At 41.5% G+C, this 17,092-nt stretch overlaps 8 protein-coding genes across 8 annotated transcripts; 5 read left to right on the top strand and 3 right to left on the bottom strand.

The window, feature by feature from the left end:
• Positions 1-3,193: 3,193 nt before the first annotated feature.
• On the top strand, positions 3,194-5,057 carry LOC111080451 (histone H1-like). Its single transcript, XM_041595239.1, has one exon. The coding sequence runs from the start codon at positions 4,263-4,265 to the stop codon at positions 4,968-4,970; it is 708 nt and encodes a 235-aa protein (XP_041451173.1). The 5' UTR covers positions 3,194-4,262; the 3' UTR covers positions 4,971-5,057.
• A 1,188-nt stretch (positions 5,058-6,245) lies between these two features.
• Positions 6,246-6,674, bottom strand: LOC121404867 (histone H2B). The gene has a single exon (XM_041595255.1). The coding sequence runs from the start codon at positions 6,636-6,638 to the stop codon at positions 6,267-6,269; it is 372 nt and encodes a 123-aa protein (XP_041451189.1). The 5' UTR covers positions 6,639-6,674; the 3' UTR covers positions 6,246-6,266.
• Positions 6,675-6,829: 155 nt separating this feature from the next.
• On the top strand, positions 6,830-7,290 carry LOC121404859 (histone H2A). Its single transcript, XM_041595247.1, has one exon. It carries the CDS (start codon positions 6,867-6,869, stop codon positions 7,239-7,241), a length of 375 nt encoding a protein of 124 aa, XP_041451181.1. The 5' UTR covers positions 6,830-6,866; the 3' UTR covers positions 7,242-7,290.
• Positions 7,291-7,917: 627 nt separating this feature from the next.
• LOC121404900 lies at positions 7,918-16,879 on the bottom strand. The gene is made up of 3 exons (XM_041595312.1): positions 16,554-16,879; positions 13,236-13,591; positions 7,918-8,298 (listed from the first exon to the last, which is right to left on the bottom strand). Exons 1-3 carry the CDS (start codon positions 16,860-16,862, stop codon positions 7,986-7,988), a joined length of 978 nt encoding a protein of 325 aa, XP_041451246.1. The 5' UTR covers positions 16,863-16,879; the 3' UTR covers positions 7,918-7,985.
• Positions 8,553-9,003, top strand: LOC121404854 (histone H3). The gene has a single exon (XM_041595242.1). It carries the CDS (start codon positions 8,567-8,569, stop codon positions 8,975-8,977), a length of 411 nt encoding a protein of 136 aa, XP_041451176.1. The 5' UTR covers positions 8,553-8,566; the 3' UTR covers positions 8,978-9,003.
• Positions 10,557-11,396, top strand: LOC121404847 (histone H1-like). Its single transcript, XM_041595234.1, has one exon. The coding sequence runs from the start codon at positions 10,557-10,559 to the stop codon at positions 11,325-11,327; it is 771 nt and encodes a 256-aa protein (XP_041451168.1). The 3' UTR covers positions 11,328-11,396.
• LOC121404868 (histone H2B) lies at positions 13,137-13,619 on the bottom strand. Its single transcript, XM_041595256.1, has one exon. The coding sequence runs from the start codon at positions 13,601-13,603 to the stop codon at positions 13,232-13,234; it is 372 nt and encodes a 123-aa protein (XP_041451190.1). The 5' UTR covers positions 13,604-13,619; the 3' UTR covers positions 13,137-13,231.
• Positions 13,786-14,267, top strand: LOC121404855 (histone H2A). The gene has a single exon (XM_041595243.1). The coding sequence runs from the start codon at positions 13,827-13,829 to the stop codon at positions 14,199-14,201; it is 375 nt and encodes a 124-aa protein (XP_041451177.1). The 5' UTR covers positions 13,786-13,826; the 3' UTR covers positions 14,202-14,267.
• Positions 16,880-17,092: the final 213 nt, after the last annotated feature.

Below are 17,092 nucleotides of genomic sequence, written 5' to 3'. Positions count from 1 at the left end.
ACATTACTAAACTGCCGCATATCAGTAGAAACCATAAAACCTCATAGAAATTCAATCATCCAATGCCACAACTGCCAAAGATTTTCACACATTGCCAGCAATTGTAAACTATCATACAGATGCGTTAAATGTTTGAACGACCATAGTCCAGGGCAATGCCCAATTAAAAAGACTGACAGTCCGTCCGAAGACGTTAAATGTGTTAACTGCAAGGGGCAGCACACAGCTAATGCCAAAATTTGCCCAATTCGTCTTTCAGCATTAGGAAAATTGCAGCAAAAAAGGGACCAATCTCAAAATAAAACAAGCAAAACTCTTAATAGAGCGCACCAAGCCATCAGGGGAGAGGCAACCTATGCGTCTCTATTATCCAAAAACAAACTAACAGAACCACCACTAACCAGACAAAACACAATAGTGACAAGTAACCCCAAATTACACGAATACATGACAAACAAATTAAATAGCAACGACATCAAGAATAAAAAAAAAGACTTGACCCTCTCCTTTGAGGACTTCAACAATGATACCATTGACGCCTTCGGGATGGATATCATGTCATGTCTAAAAATAATGCAATCCGTAACAAAAAAATATGCCAACACCAAAAACAGCGGCAACTCAAAAGCAGTTAAACAACAAATCATACTAGACTTTCTATTCCAAATGTCCATGACATAATGCAGCTCAAATGCATTTTTCAAAATGTTAATTCACTCGTATCTCTCCAAAAAAGATACGAATTAGACAACTTATTAACAATACACAAACCAGACATCATGCTCATTGCGGAGCACCGCCTCAGCGACAAACATAATATTCAATTAACAAATTACCAACTTATTAGACAAACAGCCATTGCTACAGAGACCAGAGCAACAATCAAGGGCAGTTCAGTTGCAATCTGCATCAAAAAAGGGACTAAATATAGACAAATAGACATTAAGCCACTACGCTTCCTGGAAGCGGTAGCAATAGAAATACACTATAAAGACAACAGGGGCAAACTACAGTCCATAGTAGCTGTCAGCCTATATAAGCGACCGCAGCACAGGCTCCTTATAGAGGACATCAATGCACTGCTCACCTCTATTGAAGAGCAAACCCTAAGCCCCATCATTGCTGCAGGAGATTTAAATGCCAAGCACCCAAGCTGGCATCTCCCCGAGAAAAGCCCAGCACATATAAACACCGATGGGCGAACGCTCCACAAATGGCTAACCGACCAACCAAATCTCACCTTATACCCAACTGATGAACCTTCTAGAAGGAACCACACTACAGGTAGACACTCTTCCATCGACCTCTTCATTTGCTCAACAGAGCTACCCGTCGAAGGGAGAGAGGGACTCAAGATAATAACTGACTACACGGCAGACCATTTTGGTGTTGAGCTTAAGCTACGCCTTGGCTGCTTTCATTTAGTTAAACAGGACTTACAAATAGTTAAAAATTACAAAAAAATCAATATCGAGAAACTAAACATGATGCTTATGCGAAACATAACGCATATTCCCAATAACAAAAACCTAAACAAGAATGAAATCGACCATCACATAGATAAGCTCACCAAAGCGGTGGAAAAAGCAATCGACTCAACAGAAGTCGTCCCCAACATACACATTGACCCGTCAAAGCCAAACAGAAGCATCCATATAAGCCAACATGCCGTCAAACTAATTGCACAAAGACGCGCTCTCAATCGCCTCCTGCACAGGAGGTACGAGACCATGTCAAGCCAAGAAAAAGACCTCACTAGAAACATGTTAAGAATAATGTCTATGCAAATAAAACTATACATTGAATCTGCCCACATACAGAACATAGAAAGCCAAATAGCAAAATTAGATCCATCCAAAATAAGCACCAAATTCCTATGTCAGTCCGATAAAAAGCAGCAAAATGATATAAAATTAAATACACAAGAACAAAACTCCATTGACATGAACATCATTTCCACACTCAATATAAAAACAGAAACAGATAAAATAAATGCACTCGCTTGGTCATTCCAAAACATACACAAGCAGAACGATTACATGACCTCATCTTCACCTGAGCTGCTCGCTCATGCTAGCATAGTAAATGAAACTGTGGAAAACGACTCGTCAATACTAACAGATATAGCAAACTTTAGTGACACACAAACTGCAGACGGGAAGTGGGAAGGAGCAGAGAGGGAAGGCTTCACAAACGCCAACCAACTACTGGAATGGCTCCAGGGTAAAAATAATAAAAAAACACTAGGACCAGACAATACCAGCAACTTCCTACTAAAAAAATTCAATCTTATCATCCTCGATTATATCGCCAAAATATTTAACAACTGCTATAACATCGGATACTTCCCCATTGCTTGGAAACAAAGCAAAGTCATTGCGATTCCCAAACCAAAATCTGACCATAAAACCCTACGGGGATATAGACCCATCTCGATCCTATCAGCAATCAGTAACTTATTCGAAAAAATGTTGCTAGAAATGCTAAAGCAACATCTGGAGAAAACCAAAACACTCAAAGATCATCAATTCGGCTTCAGAGAGGGGAACTCAACCAACCACTCCCTAGCAGTAGCAAACAATTTCATTTACACAAGCCTACAGAAAAAAAAGCCAACAATTGCTGTTGCATTAGACCTCGAAAAGGCTTTTGACACTGTCTGGACAAACGGTCTAATCTACAAAATGATGAAAGTCCACAAGTTTAACACAAAGACAACTAGAATAATCCTCAATTACCTTACAAACAGAACTTTCTATGTTAGTAGCCAAAATGGGAAAGAAAAATCCTCAATTAGAAGCATAACGGCAGGAGTCCCGCAGGGATCACTGCTGGCACCCATACTGTACAATTTATACCTAGCAGACATGCCAGACTATACCAGGGAACCAAACTCCACATCCACAGCCAAGATACAGCCATTAATCTATGCAGATGACATCCTACTTCTGGCAACAGGGGCCAGAATTTCCACCGCAGAGTCAGACTTAAACAGGTACCTAGAACAGCTAGTTAGCTACTTCCAAAAGTGGAGACTAAAATTGAACACTACCAAATGCGAAGGATGCTTTATCAAAGGGCCGAGGAACAAAGACCTAAACCGGAATGCGCGATTTTACCAGCCACAGATATACATTGACAATAACACACAAATACAATTTAAACCAACCATCAAGTACCTGGGGGTCATATATGATCAAAAATTAAAGTTCAGAGAACATATCAACAAGGCAATGAATAGGGCAAAAGGTCAACTAGCCAGCTTGCACCGCACCTTTGGAACACTGAACAGCGACAACAATGACAGAGTCACAAAAATAAGAACACTCATTTATAAGAAACTCATACAGCCAACATTAACATACGGACAAGTAGCATGGTTCAGCATACAATCAAAACAAATGGAAATGCTCAGGCTCTATGAGAGACGCATCCTTAGGCGTGCCATTGGTGCCCCTGCCAGAAAACCAGACACATGTAAATACATTAATAATAAAAAACTCTATAGATTAGCAAACGTAAATAGGTTAGACACAATTACATTTAAAATAATACAAAAATTTATAGACAAGAATGGTAACAGTACAAATCCCTTGATCTCGGAGAGTATAAGTCCGCTTAGGTTATCAGACTTTCAAACTAATGAACTGCTAATGATAAGGCACATTAACCATCTGAAAGAATTAGGTATAGTATATGATGACGAAAACAATCTCATATTTTATCATAAGAAAAACTGTAATCTCAATCCAAAGGATCTAGTCTTTAATAAAAATCAGTAAAAATAAGAATATGAATACCCAAAAACCCCTAACTCCCATTGTACATAAACCCACCCTTCTCCCACCATCACCCACATCCTCGTTAATTAATTAATTATTAAGTAGTTATCAGTTATATAGTTATAGTACTAGTCTTAAGAACAAACACAAAACACAACCCAATGAAAATGAGGTTTTTACTCTAAAAGAGTTTTCCTCAAACTATGATCTAAGCATCATCATTAATAGTACCATCAAAACATAATCAAAGTACAAAATAAACATATCAAACAAAAACACAACCATAAGTTAAGCCTGGAGAAGCATAAAGCACAAGGCAGCATATACCCATACTAATATTAATGTCTCTGGATTTGTCAACCATTGTTCATATATAAAATAAGGTAAATAATGTTAATATTACCCAACAACTTACTGACCAATAAACAAATTTCGTTTCGTTTGCGTTCGCAACTAAAAAGTGTAATTTTGTAAAGAATAATGTCTGATTCCGCAGTTGCAACATCCGCGTCTCCAGTGGCTGCTCCACCAGTAGCAGCGGAGAAGAAGAAGGTGGCCTCTAAAAAGGCGTCTGGATCCGCTGCGGCTACTGCAAAGGCAAAGAAGCCCACAGCTCCACCATCGCATCCCCCAACTCAGCAAATGGTTGACGCTTCTATTAAGAGCTTGAAGGAACGTGGCGGCTCATCGCTCCTGGCCATCAAGAAATATATTACTGCCGAATACAAATGCGATGCCCAGAAACTAGCTCCATTTATCAAGAAGTACTTGAAGTCGGCCGTTGCCAATGGAAAGCTGATCCAAACAAAGGGAAAAGGTGCCTCTGGTTCGTTCAAACTGTCGGCTTCCGCCAAAAAGGAGCCCAAGCCAAAGGTTGCGTCGTCTGTGGAGAAGAAAGTGAAAGCCAAGAAGGTGGTGTCATCGGCAGCAGCAAAGAAGACAGCAGGCCCCAAAAAGGCAGCCGGAGCCGGTGACAAGAAGCTAAAGGCAAAGAAGACAGTCGCCACCGCCACCAAGAAGACCGCCGAGAAGAAGAAAACTGAGAAGGCAAAGGCCAAGGATGTGAAGAAAGCTGGAACCGTGAAGGCGAAGCCAGCAGCGGCAAAGGCCAAGTCGAGCCCTGCAAAGCCAAAACCAAAAGCAAAGGCTGTAGCTGCAGCTGCGCGTCTGCCAAGCCCAAGAAGGTGACGAAAAAGCCAGTTGCTCCCGCCACCGTAAAGAAGCCGAAAGCAAAGACGACGGCGGCCAAGAAGTAAATTGCGAATTTGTACACGTTGGTGTACTCGGTCGCATTCGAAATTTTAGATGATTGTACATCTGAAATTGATTTAAACAAGCCCTTTTCAGGGCTACAAAACTATATCAAAAGAGATAAAAATTATCCGGCCGAGCCCCACTTCATTTATAGGCAATAACAGATACGATTTTAGATTCTTAGCCTGGCAGCGAAAGAACATGGTATTGAAAATGGTTTTGCTTTTAAAAATATTCTGCAGGAATATGAATCCCCCCATGTCCCCATTTTGAAAAGATTTAGCCTATTCTAGCAGCATTAATGGTTGCACAATGCCTTATCAGCCCCTTGCCATATCGAAAAACGTTCACCACTCAATTTTTTTGTATAGCTGGGAACATTATGGGGTCACCTTTTTTTTTTTTCGATTTTTGGGTGCCTGGGTGCCAACTGTTGATTTTATGAACAGGCGACCATTTGGTTTGAAAAGCTACCTTGTGACAAACTTTTGTGGCATCATGTTCATACATACATACCATACGTAAATCCATGATTCGTCCTATGTTACGATTTCAAAAACGTTCTGGGTAACCGAAGCTGTATTTGATTTCCTCTTGTTCAAATCATACTGTACTACTGTATCTCGCGAAGTAGTGTCACCACTTGAGGGGGGGTAGAGTCATACACTATTGAATGCAAAATATGTAAATTACACATTTAGAAATTTATTCTAGCAGCATTAATGGTTGCACAATGCCTTATCAGCCCCTTGCCATATCGAAAAACGTTCACCACTCAATTTTTTTGTATAGCTGGGAACATTATGGGGTCACCTTTTTTTTTTATATTTTGGGTGCCGACTGTTGATTTTATGAACAGGCGACCATTTGGTTTGAAAAGCTACCTTGTGACAAACTTTTGTGGCATCATGTTCATACAACATACCATACGTAAATCCATGATTCGTCCTATGTTACGATTTCAAAAACGTTCTGGGTAACCGAAGCTGTATTTGATTTCCTCTTGTTCAAATCATACTGTACTACTGTTCGCGAAAATAGATGTTCATACACTATTGAATGCAAAATCTGTAAATTACACATTTGAAATTTATTCAGAGATGGGGGGGGGGGGGGGGGACGTTTCTAATTTTTATTCGCTTGTCAATATTGAAAATGCCGTTTCTTTGGTAAAATGTTTTGTGGCCCTGAAAAGGGCCTTTTGGGTTTGGTTCTGAGGGGAAACAAAATTTACTTGGAGCTGGTGTACTTGGTGACAGCCTTGGTTCCCTCACTAACAGCGTGCTTGGCCAACTCTCCCGGCAGCAGCAGGCGCACAGCAGTTTGGATTTCCCGACTGGTGATGGTCGAACGCTTGTTGTAATGAGCCAAGCGAGACGCCTCGGCGGCAATGCGCTCGAAGATGTCATTGACAAAGCTGTTCATGATGCTCATCGCTTTCGACGAAATACCAGTGTCAGGGTGGACTTGCTTCAGAACTTTGTAAATATAGATGGCATAGCTCTCCTTCCTCTTGCGCTTCTTCTTCTTGTCGGTCTTGGTGATGTTCTTCTGAGCCTTTCCAGCCTTTTTGGCTGCCTTTCCACTAGTCTTGGGCGGCATTTTATTTCACTTTACTTTCACAAATTATACTTTGCGTGGTGAGCGTAAAAAAAACCAAACCTTATACTTTTATTCGAGCAGTCTATTCAAGTTAAACATACAGGCGGAAAACCCACCCCTAGGTTGAACGCTCAAGCAGACGGAAAGGTATAAATATAGCGTCATTGGGTGCTCAACTCAACTCCATTCGTTTGTGAACAGTGAAATAAATAAATATCTACTATTAAAATGTCTGGTCGTGGTAAAGGTGGCAAAGTGAAGGGAAAGGCAAAGTCTCGCTCGAACCGTGCTGGTCTTCAGTTCCCTGTTGGTCGTATTCATCGTCTGCTTCGCAAGGGCAACTATGCCGAGCGTGTCGGTGCCGGCGCTCCTGTTTACCTGGCTGCCGTGATGGAATACTTGGCCGCTGAAGTTCTAGAGTTGGCAGGCAATGCTGCCCGTGATAACAAGAAGACGAGAATTATCCCTCGCCATCTGCAGCTGGCCATTCGCAACGATGAGGAGTTGAACAAGCTGCTCTCGGGCGTCACCATTGCTCAGGGTGGAGTCTTGCCCAACATCCAGGCCGTTCTGCTGCCCAAGAAGACCGAGAAGAAGGCATAAATGTTCCAATAGCCACAGCAAATAGCATTCTTGTACATGTACATATAAACCCAAACGTCCTTTTCAGGACGACCAAACCATGGCTAAAGAATTAAGAGAATTTTCATAATTTATTATCATTCTAAAGTAAAATCTACTTCGGCTTGGTGTCGCATCAACAGACAATTAAAATACATATTTATGCAGGCTAAGCGACTCTATTTTCTGTTATTGATAACGATACGTTTAATTGATAACGATAGAAGTTACCTAAGAAAGTACAGTTGTGCTCGACTCGCCTGAAAGACGAAAGAATTCAAGGGGCTGAGGCTGAGTGTCTGGGGGACCATACTTTGTGTACCTGAGATTTTGCTTTTCCAGTACATTTCAGGCAAAAAACGAACCAAATTTTACCAGCCGATTTATACCTAAACAATATCTCTCGCCAGGTATCCGCTAAATTCGGTCCTTTTCAGAACTAGTTCAGTTGTGCTCGACGTGTCTGAAAGACGAATTCTAGGGTATTTAAATACATATCATGCCATGCTATGCTGAATGCACTAGTTTTCTTCGGTCGCTTAGATGGGAGCACCTCATATTGTTGGATTGCCAAGCCAAGGTTCATGTTTTCTGCTTTGAATCTTGTTTTTTTTTTATATCAATTAATATGAAAATATGCCTCTCTTTTTGATTATTTTGTGGTCCTGAAAAGGACCGATTGTTTACTTTCTGGATACTTTCAAACAGCAGACTGTACACAGTTTCTTAACCGCCGAAACCGTACAGCGTGCGACCTTGTCTCTTCAGAGCATACACCACATCCATGGCTGTGACTGTCTTCCTCTTGGCGTGTTCGGTGTAGGTGACGGCATCACGGATAACGTTTTCCAAAAACACCTTCAGCACTCCACGAGTCTCCTCGTAGATGAGTCCGGAGATACGTTTTACACCGCCACGACGAGCCAAACGGCGGATAGCGGGCTTCGTGATACCCTGGATGTTATCGCGCAGAACCTTGCGATGACGCTTAGCGCCTCCCTTACCCAAGCCTTTGCCACCTTTACCACGACCAGTCATTTTTCAATATGCTTGTGTTTCACTTTACGAAGAACGGGAGCGAATGTAAGTAAAATTTTTCTCGCACTGCTATTTATACCAAAACACCATAGAAACACGAGTGAGTCCGAATGATATGTGCATCTCGTTCGGGATATGAAACAGCATGCTTCGGCTGCTCTCGTTCTGTCGTTTCAACCCTCCACCAGAAGAATGAGAATGCTATATAAGCTAGCATAGTTGGCTGCGATCGCTTATTGTCAATTCGAATTTGAACATTGAAAGTGAAAATGGCCCGTACTAAGCAGACTGCTCGTAAATCCACTGGTGGCAAGGCGCCACGCAAACAACTGGCTACCAAGGCCGCACGTAAAAGTGCTCCAGCAACCGGTGGCGTGAAGAAACCTCATCGGTATCGCCCTGGCACTGTTGCCCTGCGTGAAATCCGTCGTTACCAGAAGAGTACCGAGCTGCTGATCCGCAAACTGCCTTTCCAGCGGTTGGTTCGTGAAATCGCTCAAGATTTCAAAACCGACTTGCGTTTCCAGAGCTCAGCAGTAATGGCCCTGCAGGAAGCTAGCGAAGCCTATCTGGTCGGTCTCTTCGAAGATACCAACTTATGTGCCATCCATGCCAAGCGTGTCACAATCATGCCCAAGGACATCCAACTGGCCAGACGTATTCGTGGCGAGCGTGCTTAAGTTGACATTTCTTCGACAAGCGCATATAAACTATACAAATCGGTCCTTTTCAGGACCACAAATAACTTACATTGAGATTTTTTATTTCTACATACTCGCATTATTTTCCCCCAAATAAAATATGTACATACTAGGTCCCATATGGAAATAATTACTCCTAATATACGGCATTACTGCTCAAAGCAACTTAAACAAAATAAGACTTGTAAAGAAAATCCTTTCTGGGGACCCTAACTTACTAAAAAGCCAAGGTTTCCCCACCAATCCTCGCATAATAAATTAAATAAGCTTGTTTTTTAAAATAAAAAATAGAATACGAAAATGAATTGTGGGAAAATCATCCAATAAATCCATAGCGTATATGATCCGTATTAAATGTATTAGCATATGTATATTCTTCATGAGTTCTGTTCTTTGTTGTAATGTTAATGAAACATGTGTGCATGTTCCGTAATAATAAGTGGGTGGAATACAATTTGGGGCGATACAAATAATTCTCATTTATTTGGGGAATCAAATAAGTTTTTTTGGGATGAACTAATCAGAAACAACCAGCTGAACAACCTCATAAATTATAACCAATATTATTATAGTTTTTTGACGTATTACATTTATTTGTGGACATTATTTTAACGTAATTTTAGTATCCAAGCTTTTCCAATGACCAATAAATTCAATTTTTTGAAATGTCAAAGATATGCTTAAACGACAGAAGCAACTTGGCATAGGCTTTTTAGACTAACAATCGAAAGACTAGTATGTAATAAAAGGCCGTTTAAAATTTTAAATATATAAAAATATTATACAAAAGTAATGGAAAAATGTTTTCAAGATTCCTATAATTCGTATAAAGCAATAAAATTTGCGAAAAATGTATTCTTTCGATTTTAACAATGCAATTAATTAAATTGCCACTGCTGTGTGGGTATGAAAGTATGTTATTTTTGGGTAAATATTAACAAAAATGGATCAGAAATAATATTATATTGAAAATCGTATTGATTTCCTTAAGAAAAATGCCTAATAATAATATATTTTTAAGCATTTATATTTTTGACCACTAAATTCAATGCTGAACATACCCAGAAAGTAGTCTTTTTGTACTCTATAGGGTTGTCTTCAAAACGATATTAAAATACCATACTAACCGATATGTGAATATACGTCTATAGTTTCTTAAAGTAAATTGATCAAATTTAATATTTCAAAAACAAGTTTTGCCAAATAAGCTAAAATTTATTTATAAATACCATTGAATCCCAAATATAAGAGTTGGCTAACTACTTGTCAAAGTTTGGACAGGTATTAAAAATCGATAATGGAGGATATTTAACAAATAAATTATTTAAAATAGAATTTGAAACATTTAAGAATCTAACTCAATAAAACTGTATTTTCATTACTTGATAAAAATACGTTAAAAATTAGAAATAAGTCAGACGCTCAATGAAACTTCTGCAACACAAATCACCAATGCCGAAATCATCTTCCCACTGCCCTTCTACTCGCTTCTCATTCGAACAGGGGACCATAGGCCCGCCGCGTTTTGCAACTAAAAAGTGTAATTTTATAAAGAATAATGTCTGATTCTGCAGTTGCAACATCCGCGTCTCCAGTGGCTGCTCCACCAGTAGCAGCGGAGAAGAAGGTGGCCGCTAAAAAGGCATCTGGATCCGCTGCGGCTACTGCAAAGGCAAAGAAGCCCACAGCTCCACCATCGCATCCCCCAACTCAGCAAATGGTTGACGCTTCCATTAAGAGCTTGAAGGAACGTGGCGGCTCATCGCTCCTGGCCATCAAGAAATATATTACTGCCGAATACAAATGCGATGCCCAGAAACTAGCTCCATTTATCAAGAAGTACTTGAAGTCGGCCGTTGCCAATGGAAAGCTGATCCAAACAAAGGGAAAAGGTGCCTCTGGTTCGTTCAAACTGTCGGCTTCCGCCAAAAAGGAGCCCAAGCCAAAGGTTGCGTCGTCTGTGGAGAAGAAAGTGAAAGCCAAGAAGGTGGTGTCATCGGCAGCAGCAAAGAAGACAGCAGCCCCCAAAAAAGCAGCTGGGGCCGGTGACAAGAAGCTAAAGGCAAAGAAGACGGTCGCCACCAAGAAGACTGCCGAGAAGAAGAAAACTGAGAAGGCAAAGGCCAAGGATGTGAAGAAAGCTGGAACCGTGAAGGCGAAGCCAGCAGCGGCAAAGGCCAAGTCGAGCCCTGCAAAGCCAAAACCAAAAGCAAAGGCTGTAGCTGCAGCTGCAGCGGCGTCTGCCAAGCCCAAGAAGGTGACGAAGAAGCCAGTTGCTCCCGCCACCGTAAAGAAGCCGAAAGCAAAGACGACGGCGGCCAAGAAGTAAATTGCGAATTTGTACACGTTGGTGTACACGGTCGCATTCGAAATTTTAGATGATTGTACATCTGAAATTGATTTAAACAAGCCCTTTTCAGGGCTACAAAACTATATCAAAAGAGATAAAAATTATCCGGCCGAGCCCCACTTCATTTATAGGCAATAAGAGATACGATTTTAGATTCTTAGCCTGGCAGCGAAAGAACATGGTATTGAAAATGGTTTTGCTTTTAAAAATATTCTGCAGGAATATGAATCCCCCCATGTCCCCATTTTGAAAAGATTTAGCCTATTCTAGCAGCATTAATGGTTGCACAATGCCTTATCAGCCCCTTGCCATATCGAAAAACGTTCACCACTCAATTTTTTTGGATAGCTTGGAACATTATGGGGTCACCTTTTTTTTTTTTTCGATATTTTGGGTGCCTGGGTGCCGAAAAATCTGTTGATTTTATGAACAGGCGACCATTTGGTTTGAAAAGCTACCTTGTGACAAACTTTTGTGGCATCATGTTCATACATACATACCATACGTAAATCCATGATTCGTCCTATGTTACGATTTCAAAAACGTTCTGGGTAACCGAAGCTGTATTTGATTTCCTCTTGTTCAAATCATACTGTACTCTGTCTTCCAAAAAATAGATGTTCATACAGTATTGAATGCAAAATACTGTAAATTACACATTTAAGAAATTTATTCTAGCAGCATTAATGGTTGCACAATGCCTTATCAGCCCCTTGCCATATCGAAAAATGTTCACCACTCAATTTTTTTGTATAGCTGGGAACATTATGGGGTCACCTTTTTTTTTCTATATTTTGGGTGCCTCGGTGCCGAAAAATCTGTTGATTTTATGAACAGGCGACCATTTGGTTTGAAAAGCTACCTTGTGACAAACTTTTGTGGCATCATGTTCATACATACATACCATACGTAAATCCATGATTCGTCCTATGTTACGATTTCAAAAACGTTCTGGGTAACCGAAGCTGTATTTGATTTCCTCTTGTTCAAATCATACTGTACTACTGTATCTCGCGAGAAAATAGATGTTCATACACTATTGAATGCAAAATACTGTAAATTACACATTTAAGAAATTTATTCTAGCAGCATTAATGGTTGCACAATGCCTTATCAGCCCCTTGCCAAATCGAAAAACGTTCACCACTCAATTTTTGGGTGCCTGGGTGCGTTGATTTTATGAACAGGCGACCATTTGGTTTGAAAGCTACCTTGTGACAAACTTTTGTGGCATCATGTTCATACATACATACCATACGTAATCCATGATTCGTCCTATGTTACGATTTCAAAAACGTTCTGGGTAACCGAAGCTGTATTTGATTTCCCCTTGTTCAAATCATACTGTCTACTGTTCTCGCAAATAGATGTTCATACAGTATTGAATGCAAATACTTACACATTTAAGAAATTTATTCTAGCAGCATTAATGGTTGCACAATGCCTTATCAGCCCCTTGCCATATCGAAAAACGTTCACCACTCAATTTTTGGGTGCCTGGGTGCCCAAAAATCTGTTGATTTTATGAACAGGCGACCATTTGGTTTGAAAAGCTACCTTGTGACAAACTTTTGTGGCATCATGTTCATACATACATACCATACGTAAATCCATGATTCGTCCTATGTTACGATTTCAAAAACGTTCTGGGTAACCGAAGCTGTATTTGATTTCCTTTTGTTCAAATCATACTGTACTACGCGAGAAAATAGATGTTCATACACTATTGAATGCAAAATACTGTAAATTACACATTGGAGAAATTTATTGGACAGTATCTTATTTTTATTCGTTTGTCAATATTGAAAATGGCGTTTCTTTGGGAAAATGTTTTGTGGCCCTGAAAAGGGCCTTTTTGTCTTAGGTTCTGCAGAGAAACAAATTTACTTGGAGCTGGTGTACTTGGTGACAGCCTTGGTTCCCTCACTAACAGCGTGCTTGGCCAACTCTCCCGGCAGCAGCAGGCGCACAGCAGTTTGGATTTCCCGACTGGTGATGGTCGAACGCTTGTTGTAATGAGCCAAGCGAGACGCCTCGGCGGCAATGCGCTCGAAGATGTCATTGACAAAGCTGTTCATGATGCTCATCGCTTTCGACGAAATACCAGTGTCAGGGTGGACTTGCTTCAGAACTTTGTAAATATAGATGGCATAGCTCTCCTTCCTCTTGCGCTTCTTCTTCTTGTCGGTCTTGGTGATGTTCTTCTGAGCTTTTCCAGCCTTTTTGGCTGCCTTTCCACTAGTCTTGGGCGGCATTTTATTTCACTTTACTTTCACAAATTATACTTTGCGTGGTGAGCGTAAAAAAAACCAAACCTTATACTTTTATTCGAGCAGTCTATTCAAGTTAAACATACAGGCGGAAAACCCACCCCTAGGTTGAACGCTCAAGCAGACGGAAAGGTATAAATATAGCGTCATTGGGTGCTCAACTCAATTCGTTTGTGAACAGTGAAATAAATAAATATCTACTATTAAAATGTCTGGTCGTGGTAAAGGTGGCAAAGTGAAGGGAAAGGCAAAGTCTCGCTCGAACCGTGCTGGTCTTCAGTTCCCTGTTGGTCGTATTCATCGTCTGCTTCGCAAGGGCAACTATGCCGAGCGTGTCGGTGCCGGCGCTCCTGTTTACCTGGCTGCCGTGATGGAATACTTGGCCGCTGAAGTTCTAGAGTTGGCAGGCAATGCTGCCCGTGATAACAAGAAGACGAGAATTATCCCTCGCCATCTGCAGCTGGCCATTCGCAACGATGAGGAGTTGAACAAGCTGCTCTCGGGCGTCACCATTGCTCAGGGTGGAGTCTTGCCCAACATCCAGGCCGTTCTGCTGCCCAAGAAGACCGAGAAGAAGGCATAAATGTTCCAATAGCCACAGCAACTAACATTCTTGTAAATGTACATATAAACCCAAACGTCCTTTTCAGGACGACCAAACCATGGCTAAAGAATTAAGAGAATTTTCATAATTTATTATCATTCTAAAGTGTAATCTACTTAGGTAACAGGCTTCGGCTTGGTGTCGCATCAACAGACAATTAAAATACATATTTATGCAGGCTAAGCGACTCTATTTTCTGTTAATTGATAACGAAGAAGTTACCTAAGAAAGTACAGTTGTGCTCGACTCGCCTGAAAGACGAAAGAATTCAAGGGGCTGAGGCTGAGTGTCTGGGGGACCATACTTTGTGTACCTGAGATTTGGCTTTTCCAGTACATTTCAGGCAAAAAACGAACCAAATTTTACCAGCCGAATTATACCTAAACAATATCTCTCGCCAGGTATCCGCTAAATTCGGTCCTTTTCAGAACGACCAATCCCATGGTCGCATGGGCCTCAGCTAGTACAGTTGTGCTGGACTCGCCTGAAAGACGAAAGAATTCAAGGGGCTGAGGCTGAGTGTCTGGGGGACCATACTTTGTGTACCTGAGATTTCGCTTTTCCAGTACATTTCAGGCAAAAAACGAACCAAATTTTACCAGCCGAATTATACCTAAACAATATCTCTCGCCAGGTATCCGCTAAATTCGGTCCTTTTCAGAACGACCAATCCCATGGTCGCATGGGCCTCAGCTAGTACAGTTGTGCTGGACTCGCCTGAAAGACGAAAGAATTCAAGAGGCTGAGGCTGAGTGTCTGGGGACCATACTTTGTGTACCTGAGATTTCGCTTTTCCAGTACATTTCAGGCAAAAAACGAACCAAATTTTACCAGCCGAATTATACCTAAACAATATCTCTCGCCAGGTATCCGCTAAATTCGGTCCTTTTCAGAACGACCAATCCCATGGTCGCATGGGCCTCAGCTAGTACAGTTGTGCTGGACTCGCCTGAAAGACGAAAGAATTCAAGAGGCTGAGGCTGAGTGTCTGGGGACCATACTTTGTGTACCTGAGATTTCGCTTTTCCAGTACATTTCAGGCAAAAAACGAACCAAATTTTACCAGCCGAATTATACCTAAACAATATCTCTCGCCAGGTATCCGCTAAATTCGGTCCTTTTCAGAACGACCAATCCCATGGTCGCATGGGCCTCAGCTAGTACAGTTGTGCTGGACTCGCCTGAAAGACGAAAGAATTCAAGAGGCTGAGGCTGAGTGTCTGGGGACCATACTTTGTGTACCTGAGATTTCGCTTTTCCAGTACATTTCAGGCAAAAAACGAACCAAATTTTACCAGCCGAATTATACCTAAACAATATCTCTCGCCAGGTATCCGCTAAATTCGGTCCTTTTCAGAACGACCAATCCCATGGTCGCATGGGCCTCAGCTAGTACAGTTGTGCTGGACTCGCCTGAAAGACGAAAGAATTCAAGAGGCTGAGGCTGAGTGTCTGGGGACCATACTTTGTGTACCTGAGATTTCGCTTTTCCAGTACATTTCAGGCAAAAAACGAACCAAATTTTACCAGCCGAATTATACCTAAACAATATCTCTCGCCAGGTATCCGCTAAATTCGGTCCTTTTCAGAACGACCAATCCCATGGTCGCATGGGCCTCAGCTAGTACAGTTGTGCTGGACTCGCCTGAAAGACGAAAGAATTCAAGAGGCTGAGGCTGAGTGTCTGGGGACCATACTTTGTGTACCTGAGATTTCGCTTTTCCAGTACATTTCAGGCAAAAAACGAACCACATTTTACCAGCCGAATTATACCTAAACAATATCTCTCGCCAGGTATCCGCTAAATTCGGTCCTTTTCAGAACGACCAAACAGATGGGCCTCAGCTAGTACAGTTGTGCTCGACTCACCTGAAAGACGAAAGAATTCAAGGGGCTGAGGCTGGTGTCTGACATAATTTGTGTACCTGAGATTTCGCTTTTCCAGTAAATTTCAGGCAAAAAACGAACCAAATGTTACCAGCCGAATTATACCTAAACAATATATCTCGCCAGGTATGCGCTAAATTCGGTCCTTTTCAGAACTAGTTCAGTTGTGCTCGACGTGTCTGAAAGACGAATTCTAGGGTATTTAAATACATATCATGCCATGCTATGCTGAATGCACTAGTTTTCTTCGGTCGCTTAGATGGGAGCACCTCATATTGTTGGATTGCCAAGCCAAGGTTCATGTTTTCTGCTTTGAATCTTGTTTTTTTTTATATCAATTAATATGAAAATATGCCTCTCTTTTTGATTATTTTGTGGTCCTGAAAAGGACCGATTGTTTACTTTCTGGATACTTTCAAACAGCAGACTGTACACAGTTTCTTAACCGCCGAAGCCGTACAGCGTGCGGCCTTGCCTCTTCAGAGCATACACAACATCCATGGCTGTGACTGTCTTCCTCTTGGCGTGTTCGGTGTAGGTGACGGCATCACGGATAACGTTTTCCAAAAACACCTTCAGCACTCCACGAGTCTCCTCGTAGATGAGTCCGGAGATACGTTTTACACCGCCACGACGAGCCAAACGGCGGATAGCGGGCTTCGTGATACCCTGGATGTTATCACGCAGAACCTTGCGATGACGCTTAGCGCCTCCCTTACCCAAGCCTTTGCCACCTTTACCACGACCAGTCATTTTTCAATATGCTTATGTTTCACTTTACGAAGAACGGGAGCGAATGTAAGTAAAATTTTTCTCGCACTGCTATTTATACCAAAATGCCATAGAAACACGAGTGAGTCCGAATGATATGTGCATCTCGTTCGGGAAATGAAACAGCATGCTTCGGCTGCTCTCGTTCTGTCGTTTCAACCCTCCGCCAGAAGAACGAGAATGCTATATAAGCTAGCAGAGGGCTTGGTTTC

This window comes from Drosophila obscura, unplaced genomic scaffold (genome assembly GCF_018151105.1).
Source record: "Drosophila obscura isolate BZ-5 IFL unplaced genomic scaffold, ASM1815110v1 contig_46, whole genome shotgun sequence".
Taxonomy (NCBI): domain Eukaryota; kingdom Metazoa; phylum Arthropoda; class Insecta; order Diptera; family Drosophilidae; genus Drosophila; species Drosophila obscura.
This window is presented reverse-complemented; position numbering and strand designations above follow the sequence as displayed.